The 21,610-nt window shown below is 51.2% G+C and overlaps 1 protein-coding gene across 1 annotated transcript; it reads left to right on the top strand.

The window, feature by feature from the left end:
- Positions 1-3,988: 3,988 nt before the first annotated feature.
- On the top strand, positions 3,989-9,799 carry KCNS2 (potassium voltage-gated channel modifier subfamily S member 2). The gene is made up of 2 exons (XM_036086497.2): positions 3,989-4,672; positions 5,313-9,799. Exon 2 carries the CDS (start codon positions 5,356-5,358, stop codon positions 6,787-6,789), a length of 1,434 nt encoding a protein of 477 aa, XP_035942390.2. The 5' UTR covers positions 3,989-4,672; positions 5,313-5,355; the 3' UTR covers positions 6,790-9,799.
- Positions 9,800-21,610: the final 11,811 nt, after the last annotated feature.

Genomic DNA, 21,610 nt, shown 5'->3' with positions numbered 1-21,610 from the left:
TGATCCTGAGAGGCTCACACACACCAGCACTTGTGGTACCCCCACTCTGGGAAGACACTGACTTCACAGTGGGGTGGGGGTGGGGGTTTACAAAGCTGAGCAAGACCCAGCCCCCAGCCTTTGGTGCTGACCGGGGAGCTGCACTTAGGCAGGTAATTCTGTGTGCACGCCCCCAAAGACATGCTGCTCCAGCTCTCCACCTTGGCTCCACATTGCAATCACTTCAGGGTCTTTAAGAAAACACCGATTCCCTGGCCCTACACCAGGGATTCTGATTTAATTGGTCTGGGGTGAGACATCTGGGCATCTGGGGGCTTTGGCTATTTTAAAAGCTCCTGAGTGATTTGAACGTACAGCCAGGGAGGAGACCCATTAGTCTAACCAATTACTTGGGAGAGCACCCCAGAGTCTGGGGTTCCCAAGCCATAGTCCCAGGCACGGCAGCTCCTCCTTTTCCAGCTGCCTTCTTGCTCCATCGGAGGAAGAGGAGGTGGGGCCAAGACTCAGGCTAGCACAGAACAACATTAACATAGGAGTTGGAGCCTCATTCATTCATCATTCAATCACATATTCAGTAACGATTTAATATAAGCTCTGTGTAAGAAATGATAGAAACTGATTGCAGGATCTAGTTTAAATTGGGCAGCTGGGCTTCTTTGAGGAGGTGACATTTAATGCAAGACCTGAGCGACAAGACACCTGCTGTGTCAGGCTGCCCTGAGAAGCAGAGAGAATAGTAGGTGCAAAGGCCCTGTGGATGGAGCAAAGGGGCATGTGGCTAGAGCATAACTGGTAGAGAAGAGACCAGTGGGATGAAGTCTGTGAGCTGGGCAGGGGTGCATCATGGAGGATCTTGTGACTGTGGTAAGGAAGTGGCTTTTGTTTTCAGTTTGATAAGGAGCCCCTGAAAGGATTTTAGGAAGAAAGACATGACCTGGTTTGTGTCTTTAGGAGCCACTGGCTGTGATGGGAAGGGTGGTTGGTAGGGAGCAGGATGGACACAGGTGAATAGTCTGTTCCAGTGGGATGACAGGCACCCTCAGAGAGAGGATGAGTGCTCAGCCGCTCTGCGGTGGGGAATGTAGGTCAGGCAGCCCAGCCTCCTCAGCCAAGCCGCCGGCGCAGCCCCCTCGCCTGTCAGAGAAAAAAGCCGACTCTGAGATGTGTGGGCTCAACTGAGAGATCAGTGCTGGCAGGGGAGGCAGAGATAACAGTCACCCAGGTGCAGGGATCTGGGCCGCTGCCTGGGGGTCCCTTTGTCTCCCTTCCCAGGGTGCCTCTCCCACCACCCCTCCGCCCCTTCAGGAATCTCCCTGGCAGGCCAGCCCTGAGGCAGGCCCTGATGTGTGCCTGGAGCGGGCAGCTGTATTTTAAGATCAGGGCTCAGACCTCTAAATAAACCATAAACACAGCCAGCTTCCCTGGTACAGAAGGAGGGAGACGGCTCCATTTCTCTTCGGCGCAGTGGTTGGGAAATAAACAGGCGGCTCTGCCTGTCACATACACTTAACCCTCTGCAAAGGCATCTGTCAGACACACAGAGCTCCAGCCTCAGCCTTTCCAAGAAGTAACTGAGATGCCCCAAGCTTGGGCTTCTCTCTGCAGCCTTTAAGTTCCTTTTCCCTTCAAGAAAAGGTGGGTGTGGGGGCCCTTGACCCCAGGCAAAGCTAACGAAGGGCAGGTGTGAACACTAGGCTGCCGAGTAGCTGGGGGCATGCTGGCACAGCTCTGTGGGCTGTGGAAGTGGACGAGAGAGTGGCGGAGAGGGAGGAAGGGAAGGGCAATGGAAAGGAGGAAGGGGGGCAGGTGGGAGTAGGGTGCAGAACCGAGATGGGTGAAAGCCCAACAGGCCTGGGCAGAGCACAGGTAGGGTGGTCATGGGGGTGGGAGAAACAAAGAGAAACAGAAGGCAGAGGGGGCTCTCTCTTCATGGGCCCATGGAGCGAAATCTCTCACGACCATAAAGGAAGAAGAAATGAGCAAGGAACAAAAACAGACAGGAACAGGAGGCAGGCAGATAAATAAAGCAGGGAAGGGAGGAGAACCCCAGAGTTACCAAACCCAAGCATTTCCCCAGGGAGGGGGGACTTCCTAATTCGGCAAGAGAAGGTGATTTATACACTGAGCTAAACCAGGGAGAGTCCATGGGAGTGGCTGGGAATGGTGGCCATGCAGCAGAAGCCACACTGACATGTGGTGGCGAAGCAGAAGGGGGGCTGAGTTTTGGGGTGGTCAGAAGCCCAACAGCACCCAGTGAGGGTGGAAGCGAAGGGTTAGAGCGAGTCAAGGGCACAGAGAGCCAGCCTCTCGGGTGTTGCTGTGATGGACACCTGCAGCAGGGAGATCTCATAGCCCCCGCCGCCCCCAAGGTGTGGGAGGGGGTGAAAAACAATGAAAAGGCAACAACACAGCGATCACGCATGTACTTACACACACACACACACACACACACCCTCAACAAGGGCAGGCACACTCTCAGCAGCACTCCCATGGGGGTGAAGGAGACCCAGGGGTCTCTACACTGTAAGCCAGCCAGTGTGGAGGGAGCCACAGACTTCAAATGATAGACCCAACAGCCCTAGATAGGGGATGAGGTGTGCACACTCCAAATGCAGACTTTGATAGAAACAGAGATGGAGACAAAGACAACAAATACCAGATTCTCTCTCTCCCCCACCCCCTCTCTGTCATACACACACACACACACACACACACACACACCCCTCTCTAAAAGCATCAGACACAAGAGAAAGGAAGCTCATGTGACCCTCACCACCCTATTCTCCCCTCCCACATGTGCCTGCCTCCCCGGAATCCCCTGCCCTTGCAGATCCTGCAGGGACAAGGCTGTGGAGCCCCCTCAGCCCCCCACACCTGCACACACCCCCACATGCATATCTGGAGGCCAGTGAGGCTGGCACAGGGACAGTCTCCTGTAAGTGAAGCTGGGCTTGGATTCAGGAGCCCCCACCTAAAGCCAGATCAAGGGGCTTCCCCAGGCCATCCAGGGAGCCCCAAAGCACGGGCGTTTCCCAGGGCACCTGTCTAGATGGGACAGCAAGGCCAGGCCCACATACAGAGAGGATGTGCTTTCCACTGTGGCTGGGCTGGCAGTCCTGCCGGTCCAGCGCCCACCACAAGGGCTTCCCCCAGCACTTCTGACCAAGACTGTAGCCCACTACCTCCCTGCTAACTCACATGGTGCTCCAGTATTTGCAAATGGGGTCTATGAAAAAGGCTGAGAGACTAAGGGGAGTGGGCTCCCCAGAGACTGTGGGTCCATTTCTCAACTCAGGCCCAACAGGCAGTGACTTAAGGAACAATCTTTGAAGACCAAGAGCTCAGATTTAGGCCACAAGTCTCCTGGGGAATGGGGACACAGATACTGAGCACGCTGACACTGGACAGACATCTACGCTGGACCCACGCCTGCACGGTCCCCACTGTGTCCACAGGCACACAGTGCTCATTTGATCACACACAGACCCCATCACAGTCCCACTGAATACTACACTGCAATACAGCTCACTGGACCCAGTCACCCGTTGTGACCGGCAACACTGACATGCCCCAGGTTCTCTGGTACTGTACTGTACTGTGCACATCTCCTCACCCTTCAGATGTTCCATTGTTATCAACACTGCACATACAGACACTGAAAAGTCCTACTGTCCTCAGACCACACACACACACACACACACACACAGAGCTCGCTACCATCCTCTAAAGCCTGCACACCACACCGGCCTGTGCACTACACACAGGGCGCCCATACAGAATTCCGCAAAAGAACTCCTTTGATTCCCTCCCAGGAGGTGGGGCCTGCGATCCCGCCCCTGGCAAGCTAAGATGAGCTGACCTCAGGCTTCCCTGCCCCTTTTCTTCTCTCCAGCTGCCTTTCCCCAACGCCCACCCCCAGCTTCAGGAAACTTTTCATCAGGTCCCTAAAAGGGGAAACCCGGGGTTCCTCGAGCCCTGCCCTTCCCCCAGACTCACGCAAGCCGCCCCTCCTTCCCCAGCTGTGCTCTCGCCCGGCACCCAGTGGGAAAAGGTCACCGTAGGCAGTCCCCTGCCTGCACCCTGGGAGGAGGGAGCGTGGCAGTAACAGCTGTCGCTGAGGGATGGGAAAGGTGCCGGTCCTGTATCGAGCCGGGGACGCAAAAGGGTCGCGGTGACGCGCCGGAGGAGAGCCAAGGAGCCGAGGCGGCGGCAGCTGCATCTCCGGAGTCTGGGGCGGCGGCCGCGCCCGGTGCTGGGGCGCGTGGAGCTGTCCGTTCAGCACCACCGCGCTGCGCCCCAGCGCAGGGCCAAGCCGAGGCGCACCGGCTCCGCTCCCGCTCCGGCTCCCGCGGGCGCCCGCGGCGCGAGCTGTTGTCTCTCTCGGGGGCTGAGGGCATGCGGATCGAGAGAGGGGGGCTCTGCAAGCGGCGGGGCCACGCAGCCACCTGTGAGCCTCCCGCAACTGCGGGCGGCGGCGGCATCTCCGGCCCGAGACAGGAGGAGACGCTTGGCGGACCCCGCCCGCCGGCCCGCGGGGCGCACACACAGGCGCACACACACTCGCACCCGCGCGCACACGCACAGCCAGCCGGCAGCGGCGACCGCAGCGATGCTAACAAGCAGGTCGGGGAAGTTTCCCGCCGGCCTCGGCCGCGGGCCCCCGTGCTTGCAGGTAAGCGCTTCCAGAACGCGCAGGGCCAGCCCTGGCAGCTCCGCTGGGTAAGGCGCGGCGCACGCGGCTCCGGGGCACCGCGCCAGGCGGGCGGGGAGGCCCAGGGCGGGGGGCGAGGGGACTCCAGTCTTGCGGGCTGGACGCAGGGGACGCCAGGCTGGCCCCCTACCCTGAGCCCGGGTTTACAGACACGAGCGGTGAATTTCCCCGCCCCCCTCCCGAAGCTGCGCGCCCCCCACCTCAGCCCTGCCCGTGCGCGTCCCAGGTACAGTCCCGCCTGTCTGCGGCGAGCGGGCGGGGACGTCTCCTCCGCCTGCCTACGGGCAAGGTCAGCTTTCAGCCCCCCTGGGCTCTCACAGGCGCGGGGGCGCGACCCCCGCAAGCGTAAAGCGATCGACAGGACCCCCGGGGTGGGGGTGGACGAGCGGCCATGCTACCGAAAATAAACCCTCTCCTCCCAAACCTTTCCTTGGGAAGGGGCCAAACCCCATGGAACCTTCCCCCCCATCCCAGTGCCCTCAGCCCCCCAGAGACCCGCCTGGAGGGACTGGGCTCGCCAGAGAGGGGTGGGGAGACAAGAGAGGGGCGCCCGGGCTCCGAGCGCCCGGCGCTCACAAGACGTGGTTTCCTCCGCCTGCAGGTGTAGCGCCCCCGCGCGGCACGGGCGGCCGGGCGTCTCCAGCATGACCCGCCAGAGCCTGTGGGACGTGTCCGAGGCCAACGTCGAAGACGGAGAGATCCGCATCAACGTAGGAGGCTTCAAGAGGCGGCTGCGCTCGCACACCCTGCTGCGCTTCCCTGAGACGCGCCTGGGCCGCCTGCTACTCTGCCACTCGCGCGAGGCCATTCTGGAGCTCTGCGATGACTACGACGATGTCCAGCGTGAGTTCTACTTTGACCGCAACCCCGAGCTCTTCCCCTACGTGCTGCATTTCTACCACACCGGCAAGCTTCACGTCATGGCGGAGCTGTGCGTTTTCTCCTTCAGCCAGGAGATCGAGTACTGGGGCATAAACGAGTTCTTCATCGACTCCTGCTGTAGCTACAGCTATCATGGCCGCAAAGTGGAGCCCGAGCAGGAGAAGTGGGACGAGCAGAGCGACCAGGAGAGCACCACGTCCTCCTTCGATGAGATCCTGGCGTTCTACAACGACGCCTCCAAGTTCGATGGGCAGCCGTTGGGCAACTTCCGCAGGCAGCTGTGGCTGGCGCTGGACAACCCTGGCTACTCGGTCTTGAGCCGGGTCTTCAGCATCTTGTCCATCCTGGTGGTGTTGGGGTCCATCACCACCATGTGCCTGAATAGCCTGCCGGACTTCCAAATACCTGACAGCCAGGGCAACCCGGGGGAGGACCCCAGGTTCGAAATTGTGGAGCACTTTGGTATCGCCTGGTTCACATTTGAGCTGGTGGCCAGGTTTGCTGTGGCCCCTGACTTCCTCAAGTTTTTCAAGAATGCCCTAAACCTTATTGACCTCATGTCCATCGTCCCCTTTTACATCACTCTGGTGGTGAATCTGGTGGTGGAGAGCACACCTACCTTGGCCAACTTGGGCCGGGTGGCCCAGGTGCTGAGGCTGATGCGGATTTTCCGCATCTTAAAGCTGGCTAGACACTCCACTGGCCTCCGCTCCCTGGGGGCCACCCTGAAATACAGCTACAAAGAAGTAGGGCTGCTTTTGCTCTATCTCTCTGTGGGGATTTCCATCTTCTCCGTTGTGGCTTACACCATTGAAAAGGAGGAGAACGAGGGCCTGGCCACCATCCCCGCCTGCTGGTGGTGGGCCACCGTCAGTATGACCACTGTGGGATATGGGGATGTGGTCCCAGGAACTACGGCAGGGAAGCTGACCGCCTCTGCCTGCATCCTGGCCGGTATCCTGGTGGTGGTACTGCCCATCACCTTGATCTTCAATAAGTTCTCCCACTTTTACCGGCGCCAAAAGCAACTGGAGAGTGCCATGCGCAGCTGTGACTTTGGAGATGGAATGAAAGAAGTCCCTTCCGTCAATTTAAGGGACTACTATGCCCATAAAGTTAAATCCCTCATGGCAAGCCTGACGAACATGAGCAGGAGCTCACCAAGTGAATTAAGTTTAAATGATTCCTTACATTAGCTGAGAGGCTTCATCATCCTCACACCCATGTTGCTAAGTGGCCTCTTGGGCCTCTGGCACAGTTCAGGCGCCTTAGGGTTATGGCCTAAGGAGTGGGTCCAGCCCCACAGGGGAGAGATGCATGGGATATGCACCCCAGGTTGCTTCCACAGCCTTTAGAATCATTTTTAGAGGGTGTTGCGTCAGACACCATGCCTTTGCACCCTTCCATGAAATGACACTCACTGGTCTTTGCTTCGTGGGCATACAATGTTCACCTTTCTGCCAGATGAGTACCACCCAGAATGCTAATTTTTTCTGTTTATCGTGTGCTCTATTCTAGTGCTCGTGGCCCAGTACTGTGAGTTGTCTGTGCTCTCGTCTCTGAGGTTGTCGTGTGAGTCTTGTACCAAAAGCCCCCACAAGTCTGTCCGGTGGAAACACATCTGTGGGGTTGGCAAGGCTGTGATGAGATTTTGCTCAGTCATGTGAAAACAAAATCTCAGTTCTTTATCCATTGCTTTCATTTAATGTTGTGACCAAAACAAAGAATCTGAAGTTAAGCACACAGGACCAATGCAAGTCCATGAGTAGAATAATCTGCAGCAATGTGACTTGCATGGGTACCCCGGTCACCTTTAGAACGATGTACACTAATGTTCATCTCGTAAATGTGGCCTTTAGAGAATGTTACTCAGTTAAACGTGTAGTGGTGATTGATTTTTTTTTCCCCCCCAAGAAGAGAAGCATTAGGGACAGGGCTTCAGCTACACTGTAGGCCGAATCATGGGATACCTGAAGACCTTTCAAAGCCAGGCCTTCATCTTTCCTAGGGTGGCCATAAAGACATTTATTTCTGGCTGAGGTTCCTGGGCTAGGCCGTTTGACGAAATTTTGCTGTGTCTTAGATATAAGCATGTTTTGGCAATATTTATTTTTTAAGATGTTTAGAAGTAAGGTCGTGTTGTCTTTCTTACTGTTGTTATTATCTCCCTGAGGCAAACATTATTGGGTTGCTAACAAGGGCAGTAGCTTAGAAACTTTGTTGCCTGCTCTGGAAGCTCATAAAATGAGAGCCCCTTTCTTTCCGAGCAGAATTTACCTGGATCATTTTGCTTCTAGGATACAGTATGTTATATATGATGCTCTAATTGCCCTGGAGTTCCTGGTATGACATGGAAACCCTGCAGCGTGGAAGTGTGTACTCAAAATATAGACATGCATGAGTGAAGTTCTGTGTGGCTTACCCAGGACGGAAATACTGTAGTGCTTACTTCCATTTTCAATGACCTTTTGTTGGGAGAGGGTGGGTAGAGGCCAGGAGCAAGGAAAGAGTTGTAAAACAAAACATTGTTACTTCATAAAATGTCATCAATTGCAAACTTCTTGAAAAGCTTACTGCTCCTTAAAAGACCTTTAAATTTTTAAATTTTTAAACTTGGGTTGAAAGTTGAGAATGCTTTCCTTCTCTACAATGCCCTTTCTCCTCTTCTTCCGTCAAACTAGCACACAACATGGTGAAGGGAACCTGGGCCCCTTTGTAACATAGTTCTCCAGGTAATCAGGTGGTCCGTCAGTTGGCTTCCATTATTGTTTGGTCTTTGGAAAGGCTGCTGAATCCAGGGGTCTAAGTGAGGAGTTAGGCAGGCTTTTTATCCAAGATTTGGGCCTTCTCTACAGAGGTCCATTTTGTGTCTGAGCTGGCTGAAGAAAATACATACCTCAGGGTCTTGTCAGAAGGCTTTGTTACTTATAGTTGCCATGGCTTCTACAGAGTGGGCAAATGGTTGGATGAACGCAGTAGTCCCTTATACCCTTGAGTCTCCAGTTCAAATTCTTCCATGAGACTGGAGCCTCATGGGGGGCATGGAGGTGGCCACCTCCCAGTGCCTGGTGGTCTACCGTCCATGTCTCTTTGTAGAAGCGTCAGGAAAGGTGAGATGACTTGGGGGCAACTGGCCACCAGTCAAAAGAGCAGCGTTGTTTTTTAGAATTTGCACATGGTGCACATGGAGCACTAGGTTGGGCTCATGCTTCTAGCACTGGATGACAGAGAATTTATGAGATCATCCCTGGCTGCACTGCGGGCAGGTGAGGGTACAAACTTTCGGGGACTATTCAGTTTGGCAAGGATCGGGGTTCTCAGGTCACCGAGCATGGTATCCATGGCACTGGCCATAAAGCTTGTGATAAGTTGAAACAAAGGCAGGAGGCAGAATAACTTGGTCACTCTCATGAGTATTTTTCTCAACAGGCAGGTTTTATCACCAAAAAAGAGATAACCCCCAGTGGTTACTCTTCACCGATGCGAAAGCTAGAAAACTTGACTTTCCATTTTAGTAATGACTTGCATTTATTTGGTGCCTTTCATTGGGGGAATCCCAAAGTGCTTTAGAGACTGTCTTTTTAACATCTCTTGTACATATTTATACACTTGTATAAAATATCACTGTGCCCATCCTGGAATTTTAGTCACTTCTGAGAGTGAGAATGTCCTAATAGCATTGACTTCTCCAAGTGGTGGTTTCAGATCAGAGGGAGAGAGAACAACCCAACTGGCTTGAACCCTGGAGCTAATTCCCACAAAGGATGGTGCCTGGATGTGGCCTAGGGAGAAATAACCTTCCTTTCCTCCAAGTACCACCAAGGTATGGAGTATAAGTGCTCTCCGTTGGGCTCCGTCTAGGTAACATCTTATGTGGCAGTTTCTTCTGGTCTCTGAAACTAGTCAGGGAGGATCAGGTTAATTTTATGCTCTGTTTCTGGAGTTAAGGATACAACTATGAGGTGGCATCTTTGGCCACCAGGCTGTCAGACTGACCCATAAACCTCCTTTAGGGGGACACAATAGAAGCTTCAGATCACTTGTTTCCAGCTGTGGCTTAAGAGCAACTTCACTCCCAGCATTTGAAAGTTCTTATTTTCAATGCCACTGGGACACATGGATGGACCAGGCCCTTCTGACAACACATGTGATGAGCATTTCAAAAGTGCCAGTTGGAAGTGACACTGTGTCTTTATTGCATGGATATTGGTTGCTTAAGAGCAACTTCACTCCCAGCATTTGAAAGTTGTTATTTTCAATGCCACTGGGACACATGGATGGACCAGGCCCTTCTGACAACACATGTGATGAGCATTTCAAAAGTGCCAGTTGGAAGTGACACTGTGTCTTTATTGCATGGATATTGGTTATAGATTTGTGTTTTAAGCCAAATGCCCTCATTTCCTGGGTTTGCTCCTGAGGAGGGACATGCTGTAATGCCGAGCTGATTTGTAGCTCCTAAGGTAGTAATTGGTATTTAACATTTGGATCTGTTATTTCTACTTCTCTTAGTACTCAAATAATTGAACTACCTGCTAATTCTTGCCTCATTTCAAAGAAAATGATTTGTTCTGCACTTTGGGGTAGCAGTGATCTGTATAGGCAGTGTGTTATCTACTTGAAGGCTTAACTGGTATTTCTTGTATGTTTTAACAGCATGACTTGTTACAGAGTTGTAATTTTCAAAAGTGAGAACACTGTATTTGAGATGTCAGTTTTAACACTCATTAACACACTACTGTGCACGCATGGACATGGGCCCTGCTGAACCATTATGTCTGGTGGCTACACTTTAGTCTCCATGGCTCGACTCGAGAATGAGGGGGAACGCTGATGCACTCAGGACGCCAGCCTCGAAGATTAAATAGAAAAAGATGATTTACGCTTCCTTAAGGCACTTCAATTATGTATGGAGTGGCAAACACAACAAGGGTGTGCGGCACCGGGGACCGGAGTTCTTGGGAAAGGCTGGGCTTTTTGAGTGTTTGTTGGGAAGGAAGAGCTGCTGTTTATTCTTTGCAGGCATACAGAGGTGGCCCCCTTTCCACCAGGATCTAGAGCCTCCAGCCTGCTTTGTAGAAAGGATGGTCATTTATTCTTGGAACCGTCATGAAACGGACAGCCCCTTTCCCCTTCCCCTCTGTCTTGCTCAGCACCACTGATGGGCCCGCCATTGCCAGCCCACCCCACGCTCCCAGGTGCCATTGTCCCCACTGTGTGCGGTACCTCCCTGACCGTAACTTGCGTCCGGGCTCTGCTGAGTGCAGTGGCTGTTTCGGTGTGAATGTTGCTGGGGGATACATGGAACCAGCCCTCAGCACCTACTTAACCTGGTAGGGCCTTAGACCATGAGCTATTGCAAAGGCCGCAGTATGTCTGTAGGAAGGTCACTGAGCTCTACTCTCAGTTTTGCCTTCGATTCTGTGATCTCGCGCACATCATTGGCCTTTCTGAGCCTCACACCCCCCTGCTGTAAAGCAAGAGGGTTGGATTCGATCATCCTTAAAGCCCTGGCCAGTTTTCCGTCTCGATGCAAAAACAGAATTTCTGCGGGCCCCTCTACGTTCACAGTATAGCATAACCTTAAGCAGAGCAGAGGGACTGCTCACAAACCTATCTGCTTTCATTTCTCTCTTCAGTAACCAACCACAGTGGACGACGCTCTCAGGGAAAATGACACCAGAGAAATGTTTGGACTGCTGTCTGTGCCAGGTGACTAGAGTTTTAACATAACCGACAAGTGTCTCCCTTGGGCTTGAAACTATTTATACACCTAATCCAAATTCCTGCTATTAAAAAATCACTGGACCAGAGGAAAATCACATTGATCCCATTTGGCTTCAGGACTCTTTGCCACTTATGTGTGTTCCTTTTGTAAAGCAGGATGGACACCCCCACTTTGTTCCCGAGAGGTCCCAGGGCCCCTGAGTGGAGCAAGGGCAGATGGATCACCCCATCCCACACAATTCTCGCTGAGGAACAGTGGCAGAACGGTGGGCAGCAGGCGGTGTGAACCTGCCTCCGGTCTCCTGGGGGCTGAGGAAGGTGCTGAGGGACACGCATGCAGCGCTGAGAAGGTGTTCGAGGTCTCAAGAGTCCTTGCATCCCCACCGAGTGGGGCGGAGTGCACGTTCCTCTCCCACCGGGGCAGAAATGGGTGTTCAGGCATATTCTGGGGCCAGGATGCCTTGCATCTTCAAAGGAAAAGCAAACACCTCCTCTTGAGGGAAGAACTTAAATACTGTGCTCACATGGTTATTATCTCCTTTTATTTTTAGGAAGACTCTTAACTAGCTTTTCTACCCAAGGAGCTTGTCTGGTTTAATATCCAATTGATACTCTAGGTCTGAAAATCTGCCAGGTTTTCTTCCTTCTGTGACCTCATTTGTCAATCTTATCATCTTCCTGGCTAAATTCTCCAAAGCAAATAATTGTGTCTGCAGGCGACAAGCCGATTCTTTCAGTAGAACGTAGATACAAATGCGGCCTCAAAGATGTGGCACACAGGAAAGAGATACACCAGAGGGAAAGGGGACAGGCGTGCCTAGGAGCTGGTGCAAGCTCCTACAGAAGGAAGACGGGATAGAAAGAAGCCAGAAAAAAAAAGAGGAAAGATACAAGGGGGTACAGAAGGAGAGAGTGAAGGAAAGAAAAGGCAGAGAAGACTGAAGGGAAAGAACAGACAGAAAATTAGGAAGGATAGGAGAGGCTAAGTTTGTTGAAGTTATTGTAGGCCTTCCCTTGAATTCATTTTATTTCCATTCAACGTAGCCTGTTCTTAGCCCACCAGTGGCCTCCTGGGAGTGACCTGTGCTGGAGTCCAACCCCACCCGTGTCCACCTGGTGCCTCCCCCGCTGCCCTCCACCAAAGGGCTCTGGTAGAATAGAGACCTGGAAGCTACAAAAAGCCTTTTGAATGAAAAGGGGAGTGAGGACACAAGGAAAGGAGCCGTAAATGTTTCCTCCTGAAGATGGGACTTCTGGGGTACAGATGGAAAGAGTGTTGGCGTTGGCCAGACAGAGGTGGCCGAGGGAGTCTGAGACGGAGAGATGGGGCCAAGGGGAAGGAAGAAAGCTCCAGGAACAGGGACCTACACAAGCACAGACACGGAGGCCCGCATGCAGCCGGCACGGTGGCGACTTGGAAGCCAGAGTGGCTGAATAGAAGCGTGGTGTGAACAAGTCTCGAGTAAAGCCACCCAAGGAGCTTCAGCTTCATTCTTCCGCCACTGGGGTGGGACACCTGACTGAATCAGTGCTGTCAGAACGTGACTCTGGCAGCGGCTGGGAGGCATGGAGGGGGCCGGGAGACCTATTTGAGGTCAGATGTGAAGGGAGTGGGCTGGACGGGAAGGGGCAGAGCGGGTTGCCAGGGAGGATGCTGTCAAGGTCAAGGACTGGTTGTAGGGATGAGGGAGAGAGAGGGTGGGACAGCTGGGTGTCTGGCTTAGTTGGTGACGGGGTGGACCGTGGTGCCACCAGGAGAGACAGGAATCCTTGGATCTGTCCCTGAGGTTGAGTGGTGTTGCCTGAGTGCCTGGGGCCGCACAGATGGGATGGAGGTGTGTGGTGGGGGGTGGGGAGGCGGGGTTGCCAGAGGGAACCTGGGATAGGATCCCTTCGCTGAGAGGTGGAGGTTGAGGCCATGGGTGAGACAGCCCAGGACGGGTAGGGAGAAGGACACAAGAAATACAGGTCTCTGCACCAGATGGGCCACAGGGACGAGTGAGGCCCCCAGCCTTGCTTTCCTCTGCCGGCCTCTTCTAGCTGCCCTCCTAGTGCCCCCTTCCCCCTGAGACACTCCCTGTGGGGGATCTCTGCTACCAGCCTCAGCTGTCCTCTTCATCCCTTTCCTTGTTTTATCTCTGCCATCGGCGTCTGTTCCTCCCACTCTCTCCAAACTGCTCTTTTGAAGATCACCAGTGATTTCCTGATAGTTAAATTTAGTGGTCCTTCCTCAGCTCTCAGGCTCCTCCATCCAGATTCTGCCCCCTCAGGCCAACCTCTAAGTTCTTCGCACTCCCTCCTCTGTTACTCTGTGGACATTGCACATTGCTGGCTCTCCCGAGGGCTCTGCTCCCCCCTCTCCCATTAACACCGGGTCTTTGTCCTCCTCCTGACCCTCTTCATCCTGCATTTCCCCCAAAGTTCTGTCCTGGGCAGCCTGCAGTGCACTCGAGCCAAGCAGCAGGCTCAGCTAGTCTGCACATGCCTTGCACGTCTCTGTGCCCGACCCCATGCACTTCTGAGCCCCAGGCACACTGCCCCTTGCATGTGGGTAGCACCCTAAAACTGGACTTCTCACCATCATGCAAGCTTGCTCTTCCTCCCGCCTGCTCCCTCCTTTCTGGCCATGGAGACACGGTGCTCTCAGCCCCCCAGGTTGGAATTTTAGTCATCCTTGAGTCCTCCCCACTTACTTAGACATTTTCTCACCATAGCAATCATTTCTTGCCGCCTGACTAATTGCCAAGCACCATATTAGATAGAAGGGAAGGAAATGTAAAGGGTATTGCTCACAGCCCTTAAGCAGTAAGGACTTTACAGCCACTTTATTGTGCATTGAAATGATCTGGGGAGCTTTCAACAAAGTAGATTTCTGGGCATCACTCCATCTACAAAATCAGACTCTTGGGGGTGGGTCCCCAGGAATTCGTCATCTTACAATGCACCCGGGTGATTTTGATGCAAGTGGTGTTCAGACCCCTCCTGGAGAAACAGTGGCTCAGGGATACTCTTGATGGTACTCTCCCTCCCCCTCATGCCCCTGCCTAGTGGGCACCAGGTTTTGTCCCTCCTTTCTTCACTGCATCTTGTACTTCGGTCCCTTTGTATTCCCTCTAAAACCTCCCACCCCACGTCATTGCTCCTTAACTCATACTTTGCTCATTTTCAACAGACTCATGTCCAGGCTCTCCGTCCACCAATCCATCCTTCCCTGCAACCCTCCACCAGGTTCCTCTTTCCCTCCCTGTATCTTAGACTTACTGGTGACTTCTTTGCCTACGGCTGTTGCTTATATTGAAGACGTAAGCACCACTGACATGAAGAGTCACAGCTGAGGAAGTGAAAAACCTGCATTGCATGGGCCCAGTTAGGCTCGAGGACAGACAAAAGTGCTCCTTTAGGAAGGAGTGGCCTTTCAATGGGGCAATGAGGGGCAGGTGATGGGGACATGGAGATTTGTAACAAGGGACACAAGCATTGGCAGCACAAAGGGCTTGAATGTTGGATGACCAAGCTCACTACCTGTCTAGGATGGCCAATCCTGAGTCCTAGACTCATGGTCTCCCAAAGAGCCGTGTGAGTCTGTCCAGCACTGAGTCGTCCCTGGACACCCAGGGATATGGTATGAGGCAGGCAGACTGGGGGAACATGGTAGAAACAGAATTGGGGTTCTCCAGGAGGTTTTTTTCCACTCAAAACTCCTTTCATCGCCTACATCTCCAGACATTTAAAGAATTCTGAGCTATTTTCAGACCTACTATGAAAAGCACTGAGGTGTTATCAGTCAGACACCAATCTAACCATTTCCTAAGAGGCAGGCTGGCATGACTCACTTTTGATCTGTCAGCTTCGTATTGATTTTCCTGGCAAACTCGGTGGGTCTGCCAGAGCTGAAATCTATCAGGAGCCACGGAATTGTAACCCACCGTGTTCAGAGACAGTTCTTACAAAGGCCACCACCACAGGGTTGTAGCCTGCATTTCTTTTTGTGGAATGTGCGGGAGGAGGGGAGGGAAACTGCACAAAACCAAAGATGTCCCTGGGCTTTCCCACCGCTTGCTAAAAGAGAAGCCCAACAGCTTTCTTCATGCCTCTCCCAGATTTGAGATTCGAGTACTGCTTTTGGATGAGGAACTGGTGGGAACGGAGGGGGCCCTTGAAGTAATTCTGGGTTCTCTTCCGTGGCAGGTGAACCGCTTGCTGCCACTCTGCCCTTCCTTCGGCCGTGGAACCGGAGAGCCAATGATTAGAGGCGTTTAAGTGTATTACTATGTAATCTGCCAATTTTAAAACATGAGATCACTGATTATTCAGTAGTCTCATTTAAAAAAAAAAAAAAGCCCTCTCATGTTAAAAAAAATAAAAAATAAAAATTGCAGTCAAATCAGAATGTCCTACTGACCTTCCCATTTCCCTGAACTCCCCTCCACCCACCACGGGAATATGCAAATGTGTGTCAAAGCTTCAGAACTAGCAGATGCTAAAGGACTCATTTGAGCTGATATTTCAAGGAGGAGCTGATGGCTGGAAACTGGAATGTGCAGATGTCACATATTCAGAGAGACTGGAGTGCTGGCCTCAGCAAATGAGAGGCCGAGTTAAATCAGCCAAGAGCCGTCACTTAGCTGGGTGCAGAGCCATTTGCTGAGCGCTGTGCTGAGGGCAGTGGGAACATCTTCTTCACGTGCCCTCAGTCCCTAATACTTTCATAAGTGCACCATCGGGTCAAAAGTCACCTCAGATGGCCTTTCAGGAGCAGCGTTGAAATGTCACGGAGGGATGTGCGCATGTGCATGCATCTGTGTATTGTGTGTGCGTGTGTCTGAGTGTGTCTGCGGATCTCTGTGTGACTCTGGGTGTCCGTGTGCCTGTGTGTATGAACGTGGGTGTGTTCGTGCTGCTGCGTGTCTGTGAACGTGGGGGTGAAGGGAGCTTCTCCCCAGGACTCCCATAGACATTGTTTGCACAGAGAGGCTTTCCCTACGTTCCGCCCAATTTCAATGGCATTTTCTGGCCACCACTGCCTCTGCGTTATGTCCTACAGCATCCAGTACTTTCTTGTCTTTGCTCTTATTGCAATTTGTCATTTTTGTTTATTGGGGGCTGTCTGTCCCCCCCACTACTTGGAAGATCCACGAGCACAGGGATATTTATCTCCAGGGCTCAACACCGTGCCTGGCACAGAGTAAATGCTGACAAGTGATAAAGAAACCAAGGGCAGGGGGGCCAGCATGACATACGGAGTTCAGGTCCTCTTACTGGGAGTGATGCCAGAGAAATGGCAGGTTGCTGGGGCGGAGATCTGGCCTGCCGCATACTTGGGGCGGGGCTGGGAGCCTCAGCAAGGGTTTTCACCGAATGAACATCCTTAGCAAAGCCTCGCAGGCTGGAGACCTGTGCCGTGTTGGTCAGGAGGTGCCACCGGTAAGATGGGAGGGGACAGACGCCCTACGATGCTCATTTCTGAAAGAGCTCCAGGACTGAGGGAGGGCTGCCAAGACATTCCCACTGGGTAATGACTAATGCACGAGCCAGTGTGCAGGTGAATAATGTCAGAATGGATCAATGCACAAGCACCCCATTCCTCTGGAGCAGGGTCCACCAGAGATCGTCCACATTGTCAGGCTTTGGAGCAGAGGACACTGGACATGCCTGATGTAGGGGGGGCAGTCTTGACATTAATATTTCATTGTGGATCCTCCAGCAAAAACCCAAACCCAAAAGCTCTATCTGAGCCCTTTACTTAGATGTGTCTTCTTTGCAGCCAGCTAAGCAAAACGCAGTGGGCTGAGTGGGCTCTGTGGTTCACTGGCTGGAACACGAACAAAGCTGGTGGGACAGGTGCCCCTGTGAACGTGCCCCTGCGAATGTGTCGCCGTGCACTTGCTGAGGGGTGGGCACGACGCGGCACCTCTGTGGCCTTCAGAAGACAGGTGACATCTGAGCTGGGCCTGACTGTGAAGCAGGGCGTCAGAGAGAAGAGCAGGTGCCCAGGTTCCTGGGGGCAGGATCTGGAAGGTACATCGAGGCTAGCGTATGACCTGCTCCACTGGACTGGGACTGAACCAAGAGGGCTGAGCGGAGGGATAGGAAGCTGCTCTGGGGTCTACGCAGGGGTGAATGCTTGGTGAGGAATTGGGTGGAGTTCGGATCAGGTGTGGGAAGGCCACGGCCAGAGCCTCTGAGGGCTGCAAGCCCATGAAGGGCCTTCGGCTGCGGCCCCAGCTGCTAGGCTGGCGGGCTTAAAGCACATTTATTCCATATTTAGCTTTCTGTATTTGTTCGTTTGCTATCTATTTATTTATTTAAATTGTGGCCAAAATACACATAACAAAAATTTACCATTTTTAGTGTGTAGTTCAGTGGCATTAAGTACATTCACATTGTGCTGCAACCATCCCCACCATCCATCTCCAGAGCTTTTTTCCTCTTGCAAAACTAAAACTCCGTACGCCTTAAACAACAACTCCCCATTCCTCTCCTCTCCCCAGGCCCCTGGTCCCTATTGAGTTCTGTGTTTGTTTTTTTTATACATGCATGTAGAGTGGGGGAAGGACTTCCCACACGGTACAGTGGGAAAACACTTCCACAGATCTGTGTTAACATTCTAGGTCAGACATTTCCTAGCTGTGGGAACTTGGTTAAGTCACCTCATCTTTTGAACATCTGTATTCTCAGCTAAAATATAAGGATGAGGGGCGCCTGGGTGGCTCAGTCGGTTAAGCGTCTGCCTTCAGCTCAGGTCATGATCCCAGGGTCCTGGGATCGAGCCCCATGTTGGGCTCCCTGCTCAGCGGGAGTCTGCTTCTCCCTCTGCCTCTGTGCTCTCTCTCCCTCTCTCTCTCATTCAAATAAATAAATAAAATATTAAAATAAAATAAAATAAAATATAGGGATGATGATGATGATGTTAATAGCTAACACTCACAAAGCACTATTCGGGAAGTTTGATATGTATTCATGCATGAATTGTCCCAACATCCTAGAAAACAGGTTCTATTATTATTCTCATTTTGTAGATGAGGATACTAAAGCAGAGAGGGGTTAAATAACTAAACAGCCCAAGGCCATACAAAGCATCTACCTTATAGAATATGTCATGGAAAGAAAGTGCCAGGCTGGGTCAGTGCTCAGAAATACCGTTTCCTCTTGCCTTTTTCAGGAGTCCTTACCAGATATGGTGTCTCTAGTCTGTGTAGCAAGAGCTTTTTTGTGCCAGGAAATGAGTTTTATAGTCATTGTCTCATTTAAGTCTTCACTACAACACTGGCGGGTAGATAATTTTTACATGTATTTTTAAAGTGAATTAATTTGGGCGCCTGGGTGGCTCAGTCAGTTAAGCATCTGCCTTTGGCTCAGGTCATGATCCCGGGGTCCTGGGATCGAGCCCCACATCGGGCTCCCTGCTCGGCAGGGAGTCTGCTTCTCCCTCTACCCGCCCCCCCTGTTTGTGCTCTCTCTCATGCTTTCTCTCTAAGAAATAAATAAAATTTAAAAAAAAATAAAATGAATTAATTTGTAATTATACAAGTAATGGTCTAATACATTTGTCACAAAAAAAGTTACTTATAGGGGCACCTGGATGGCTCAGTTGGTTAAGTGTCTGACTCTTGATCTCAGTTCAGGTCTCGATCTCAGGGTCGTGAGTTCAAGCCCCGTGTTGGGCTCCATGCTGGACACGGAGCCTACTTAAAAAAATAAAATAAACCTTATAGGAAGCACTCAAACCCACATGGCCTGGAGCAGAGACCCATTAAGGGGATGCTGACCGTCCAGGCAGGAGATAATGAACGCTGAGGGGCAGTGTAGAGAGGAAGGAGATGAGGACATAGATTCGAGAACTATTTGGAAGCCTCAATTGGCAGAGGGATGGTGTGGGTTGAAAGACAATGAACATTCAAGAAATCCCAGGGTTCTAGCATTGGTGATTGGACGATAGATGGTAGCACCAACTGGATAGAAAATACAGGGGAGTAGTGTTTGGTCATGTTGACCTTGAGGTACATGTATGACATCAAGAATGCCTGGCTATGGAGTTTGAAGAGGAAGACTTGGGCCGAAGGGAGGAATTTGGAAGCCATTAGCATATAGGTATCTACTGGATGGAGTGTGATACCACTGAGAAATATTGAAAACACCATACAAGACAGACTTGCAAAAGTCATCCCTGTGTTTACTCTGAGAATATTGATAATGAATATTGATGTTTAATTGAATATGGATGGTATGCTTTCCAATGGGTGCTGTTAGAGAGATACTTCTTACCTAGGGACTAAGAACAGTTGGGTTTCTTCTGAGCAACCGACTATGATTTTATCTCCCCACCCCCCGGAAGTTCAAAAACTTTTATTTTATTATTATAACATAGCTAAATATAATGTATTCATTTTTCAAAGTTTACAGTTCAGTGGTGTGTAGTATATTCACAGAGTTAAGCAACCATTACCACAGTCAATTTTAGAACATTGCTATCGTCCCCAAAAGAAACTCTATACCTATTATTTCATTCCTTTTTTATTGTTGAACTGTTTGCCCCTGCATGGATACACCATACTTTATCCATTCATCAGTCAGTCAGTGAATGCTTTTATCTTAAAGACCAGCACTGTCCAATAGATTTATAATGAGAACCACAAATATGAGCCATATCCAATGTAATTTTAAATTTTCTAGTAGCTGTATTTTCAAAAAAGTAAAGAGGAACGGGTGAAATTAATTTTAATAAGATGTTTTAATCCAATATATCTAAAATAGAATTTCAATAGTAATAAACATTAAAAATTATGAATGAGATAGTCTACGTTTTATTTTATACTAAGTCTTTGAAACACAATGTGTATTTTATACTCAGGACCCATCTCAATTTGGACTAGCTTCATTTCAAGCACTAGCAGCTATCATATTGAATAGCATAGTTAGACGGTGTAAACTGTAGATGGTGTAAACTGTGTCTGGTTTCCTTCTTCACTCTGGCTTCTAGGAAGTTTTGAACCAAATCCAGGGTAAACATTTTTCTTGTTAACAGGATTCCTGGCTCCAGACTGCTGCTCTACTCTTCTTTTCCCTTTGTTTTATCTTTCTAAATTTGTTTTTACTTTATGCTACTTGGTTACACTTTATGTCCCCTCCTTTGTAAATTGCTTTAATTGAAGGTGGAAAATGCTGAAGGTCTTGAGAAGAGAACCACTAACAAAAAGAAGATAAATGTTTCAGTCAAGGCAAACAGCTAGTGAACTGATCTGAGGAAATAAGCGCAAGCCTATTCCTTTAAAGATTTTTTGTTTGTTTTTTTGAGAGAGAGCAAGAGAGAGCGAGAGAGAGCATGAGCTGGGGGAGAGGGAGAAGCAGACTCCCTGCTGAGCAGGGAGCCCGATGCGGGGCTCCATCCCAGGACTCCGGGACCATGACCCGAGCCAAAGGCAGACGCCCAACCGACTGAGCCACCCAGGCACCCCAAGCCTATTCCTTTAGATGCGGCTGCTAACCCCTCTACCCACATTTCTCTGGCCCCTTTGCCCCAAGAGTCAACCTCAGCAAGCCGCCGCGGATACTACCAAATAATGGAAATGAGCGTAGCTGAGTGTGAATGGTAGCCATAGGCACCAGGAAACAGGCCAGATAATACTTGGAATTGATTTCTCTAGAAAACGTTCAGTGACTTAATAAAACAAAAACAGAAACAAAACAGGCCACATGATTCTGGACCTCCTAAATTGCAGGATAGAGAGAGCAAGCAAGACAGATGATCCTTGATGCATTTCCACTCCATGCTTTCATTGTGTAATGATCTCTCTTAGGCACTGAAAGGTAGCCCATGTATTTCTCATCTCTGTCTTCCTACATGTTCTGCCCTCCCCATAGTGCCCTTCCTCCTCTCTTGCCCTCCCAAACTTCAAGGCCCAGTTCAAATATCCCTGCAGTGGAGACTTCCTCAATTCCTGCTGCCACAAGGCTTTGCTGGCGTCCTTATTATGCTCACCACACTCGTGGGTCTATGCCCTGCCCCAGGCAATATGCCCCAGCTCTTGCCTAGGAACCCTGTCGCCTTCATCTCTGTGTTTCCACACTTAGCTTGTGTTGGTGTGGTGCTCGATGGATGTTTGCTGGTGAGTAAAGAAGGTGCAAGTCACCAGAGCCCACTGTCTGCCGGGCACTGTGCTTTACGTGTGCATCTCATCCGCTTTTCACACCCCTGAGGTTGTTCTCTGATAAAGAAGGTGGGACTTAGGGGCGCCTGGGTGGCTCAGTTGATTCAGCATCTGCCTTCGGCTCAGGTCACTATCCTAGGGT

The sequence above is a fragment of the Halichoerus grypus genome, chromosome 5, assembly GCF_964656455.1.
Source record: "Halichoerus grypus chromosome 5, mHalGry1.hap1.1, whole genome shotgun sequence".
Taxonomy (NCBI): domain Eukaryota; kingdom Metazoa; phylum Chordata; class Mammalia; order Carnivora; family Phocidae; genus Halichoerus; species Halichoerus grypus.
Note: the sequence above shows the minus strand (reverse complement) of the source record. Positions and strands in the feature narration are given on the sequence as shown.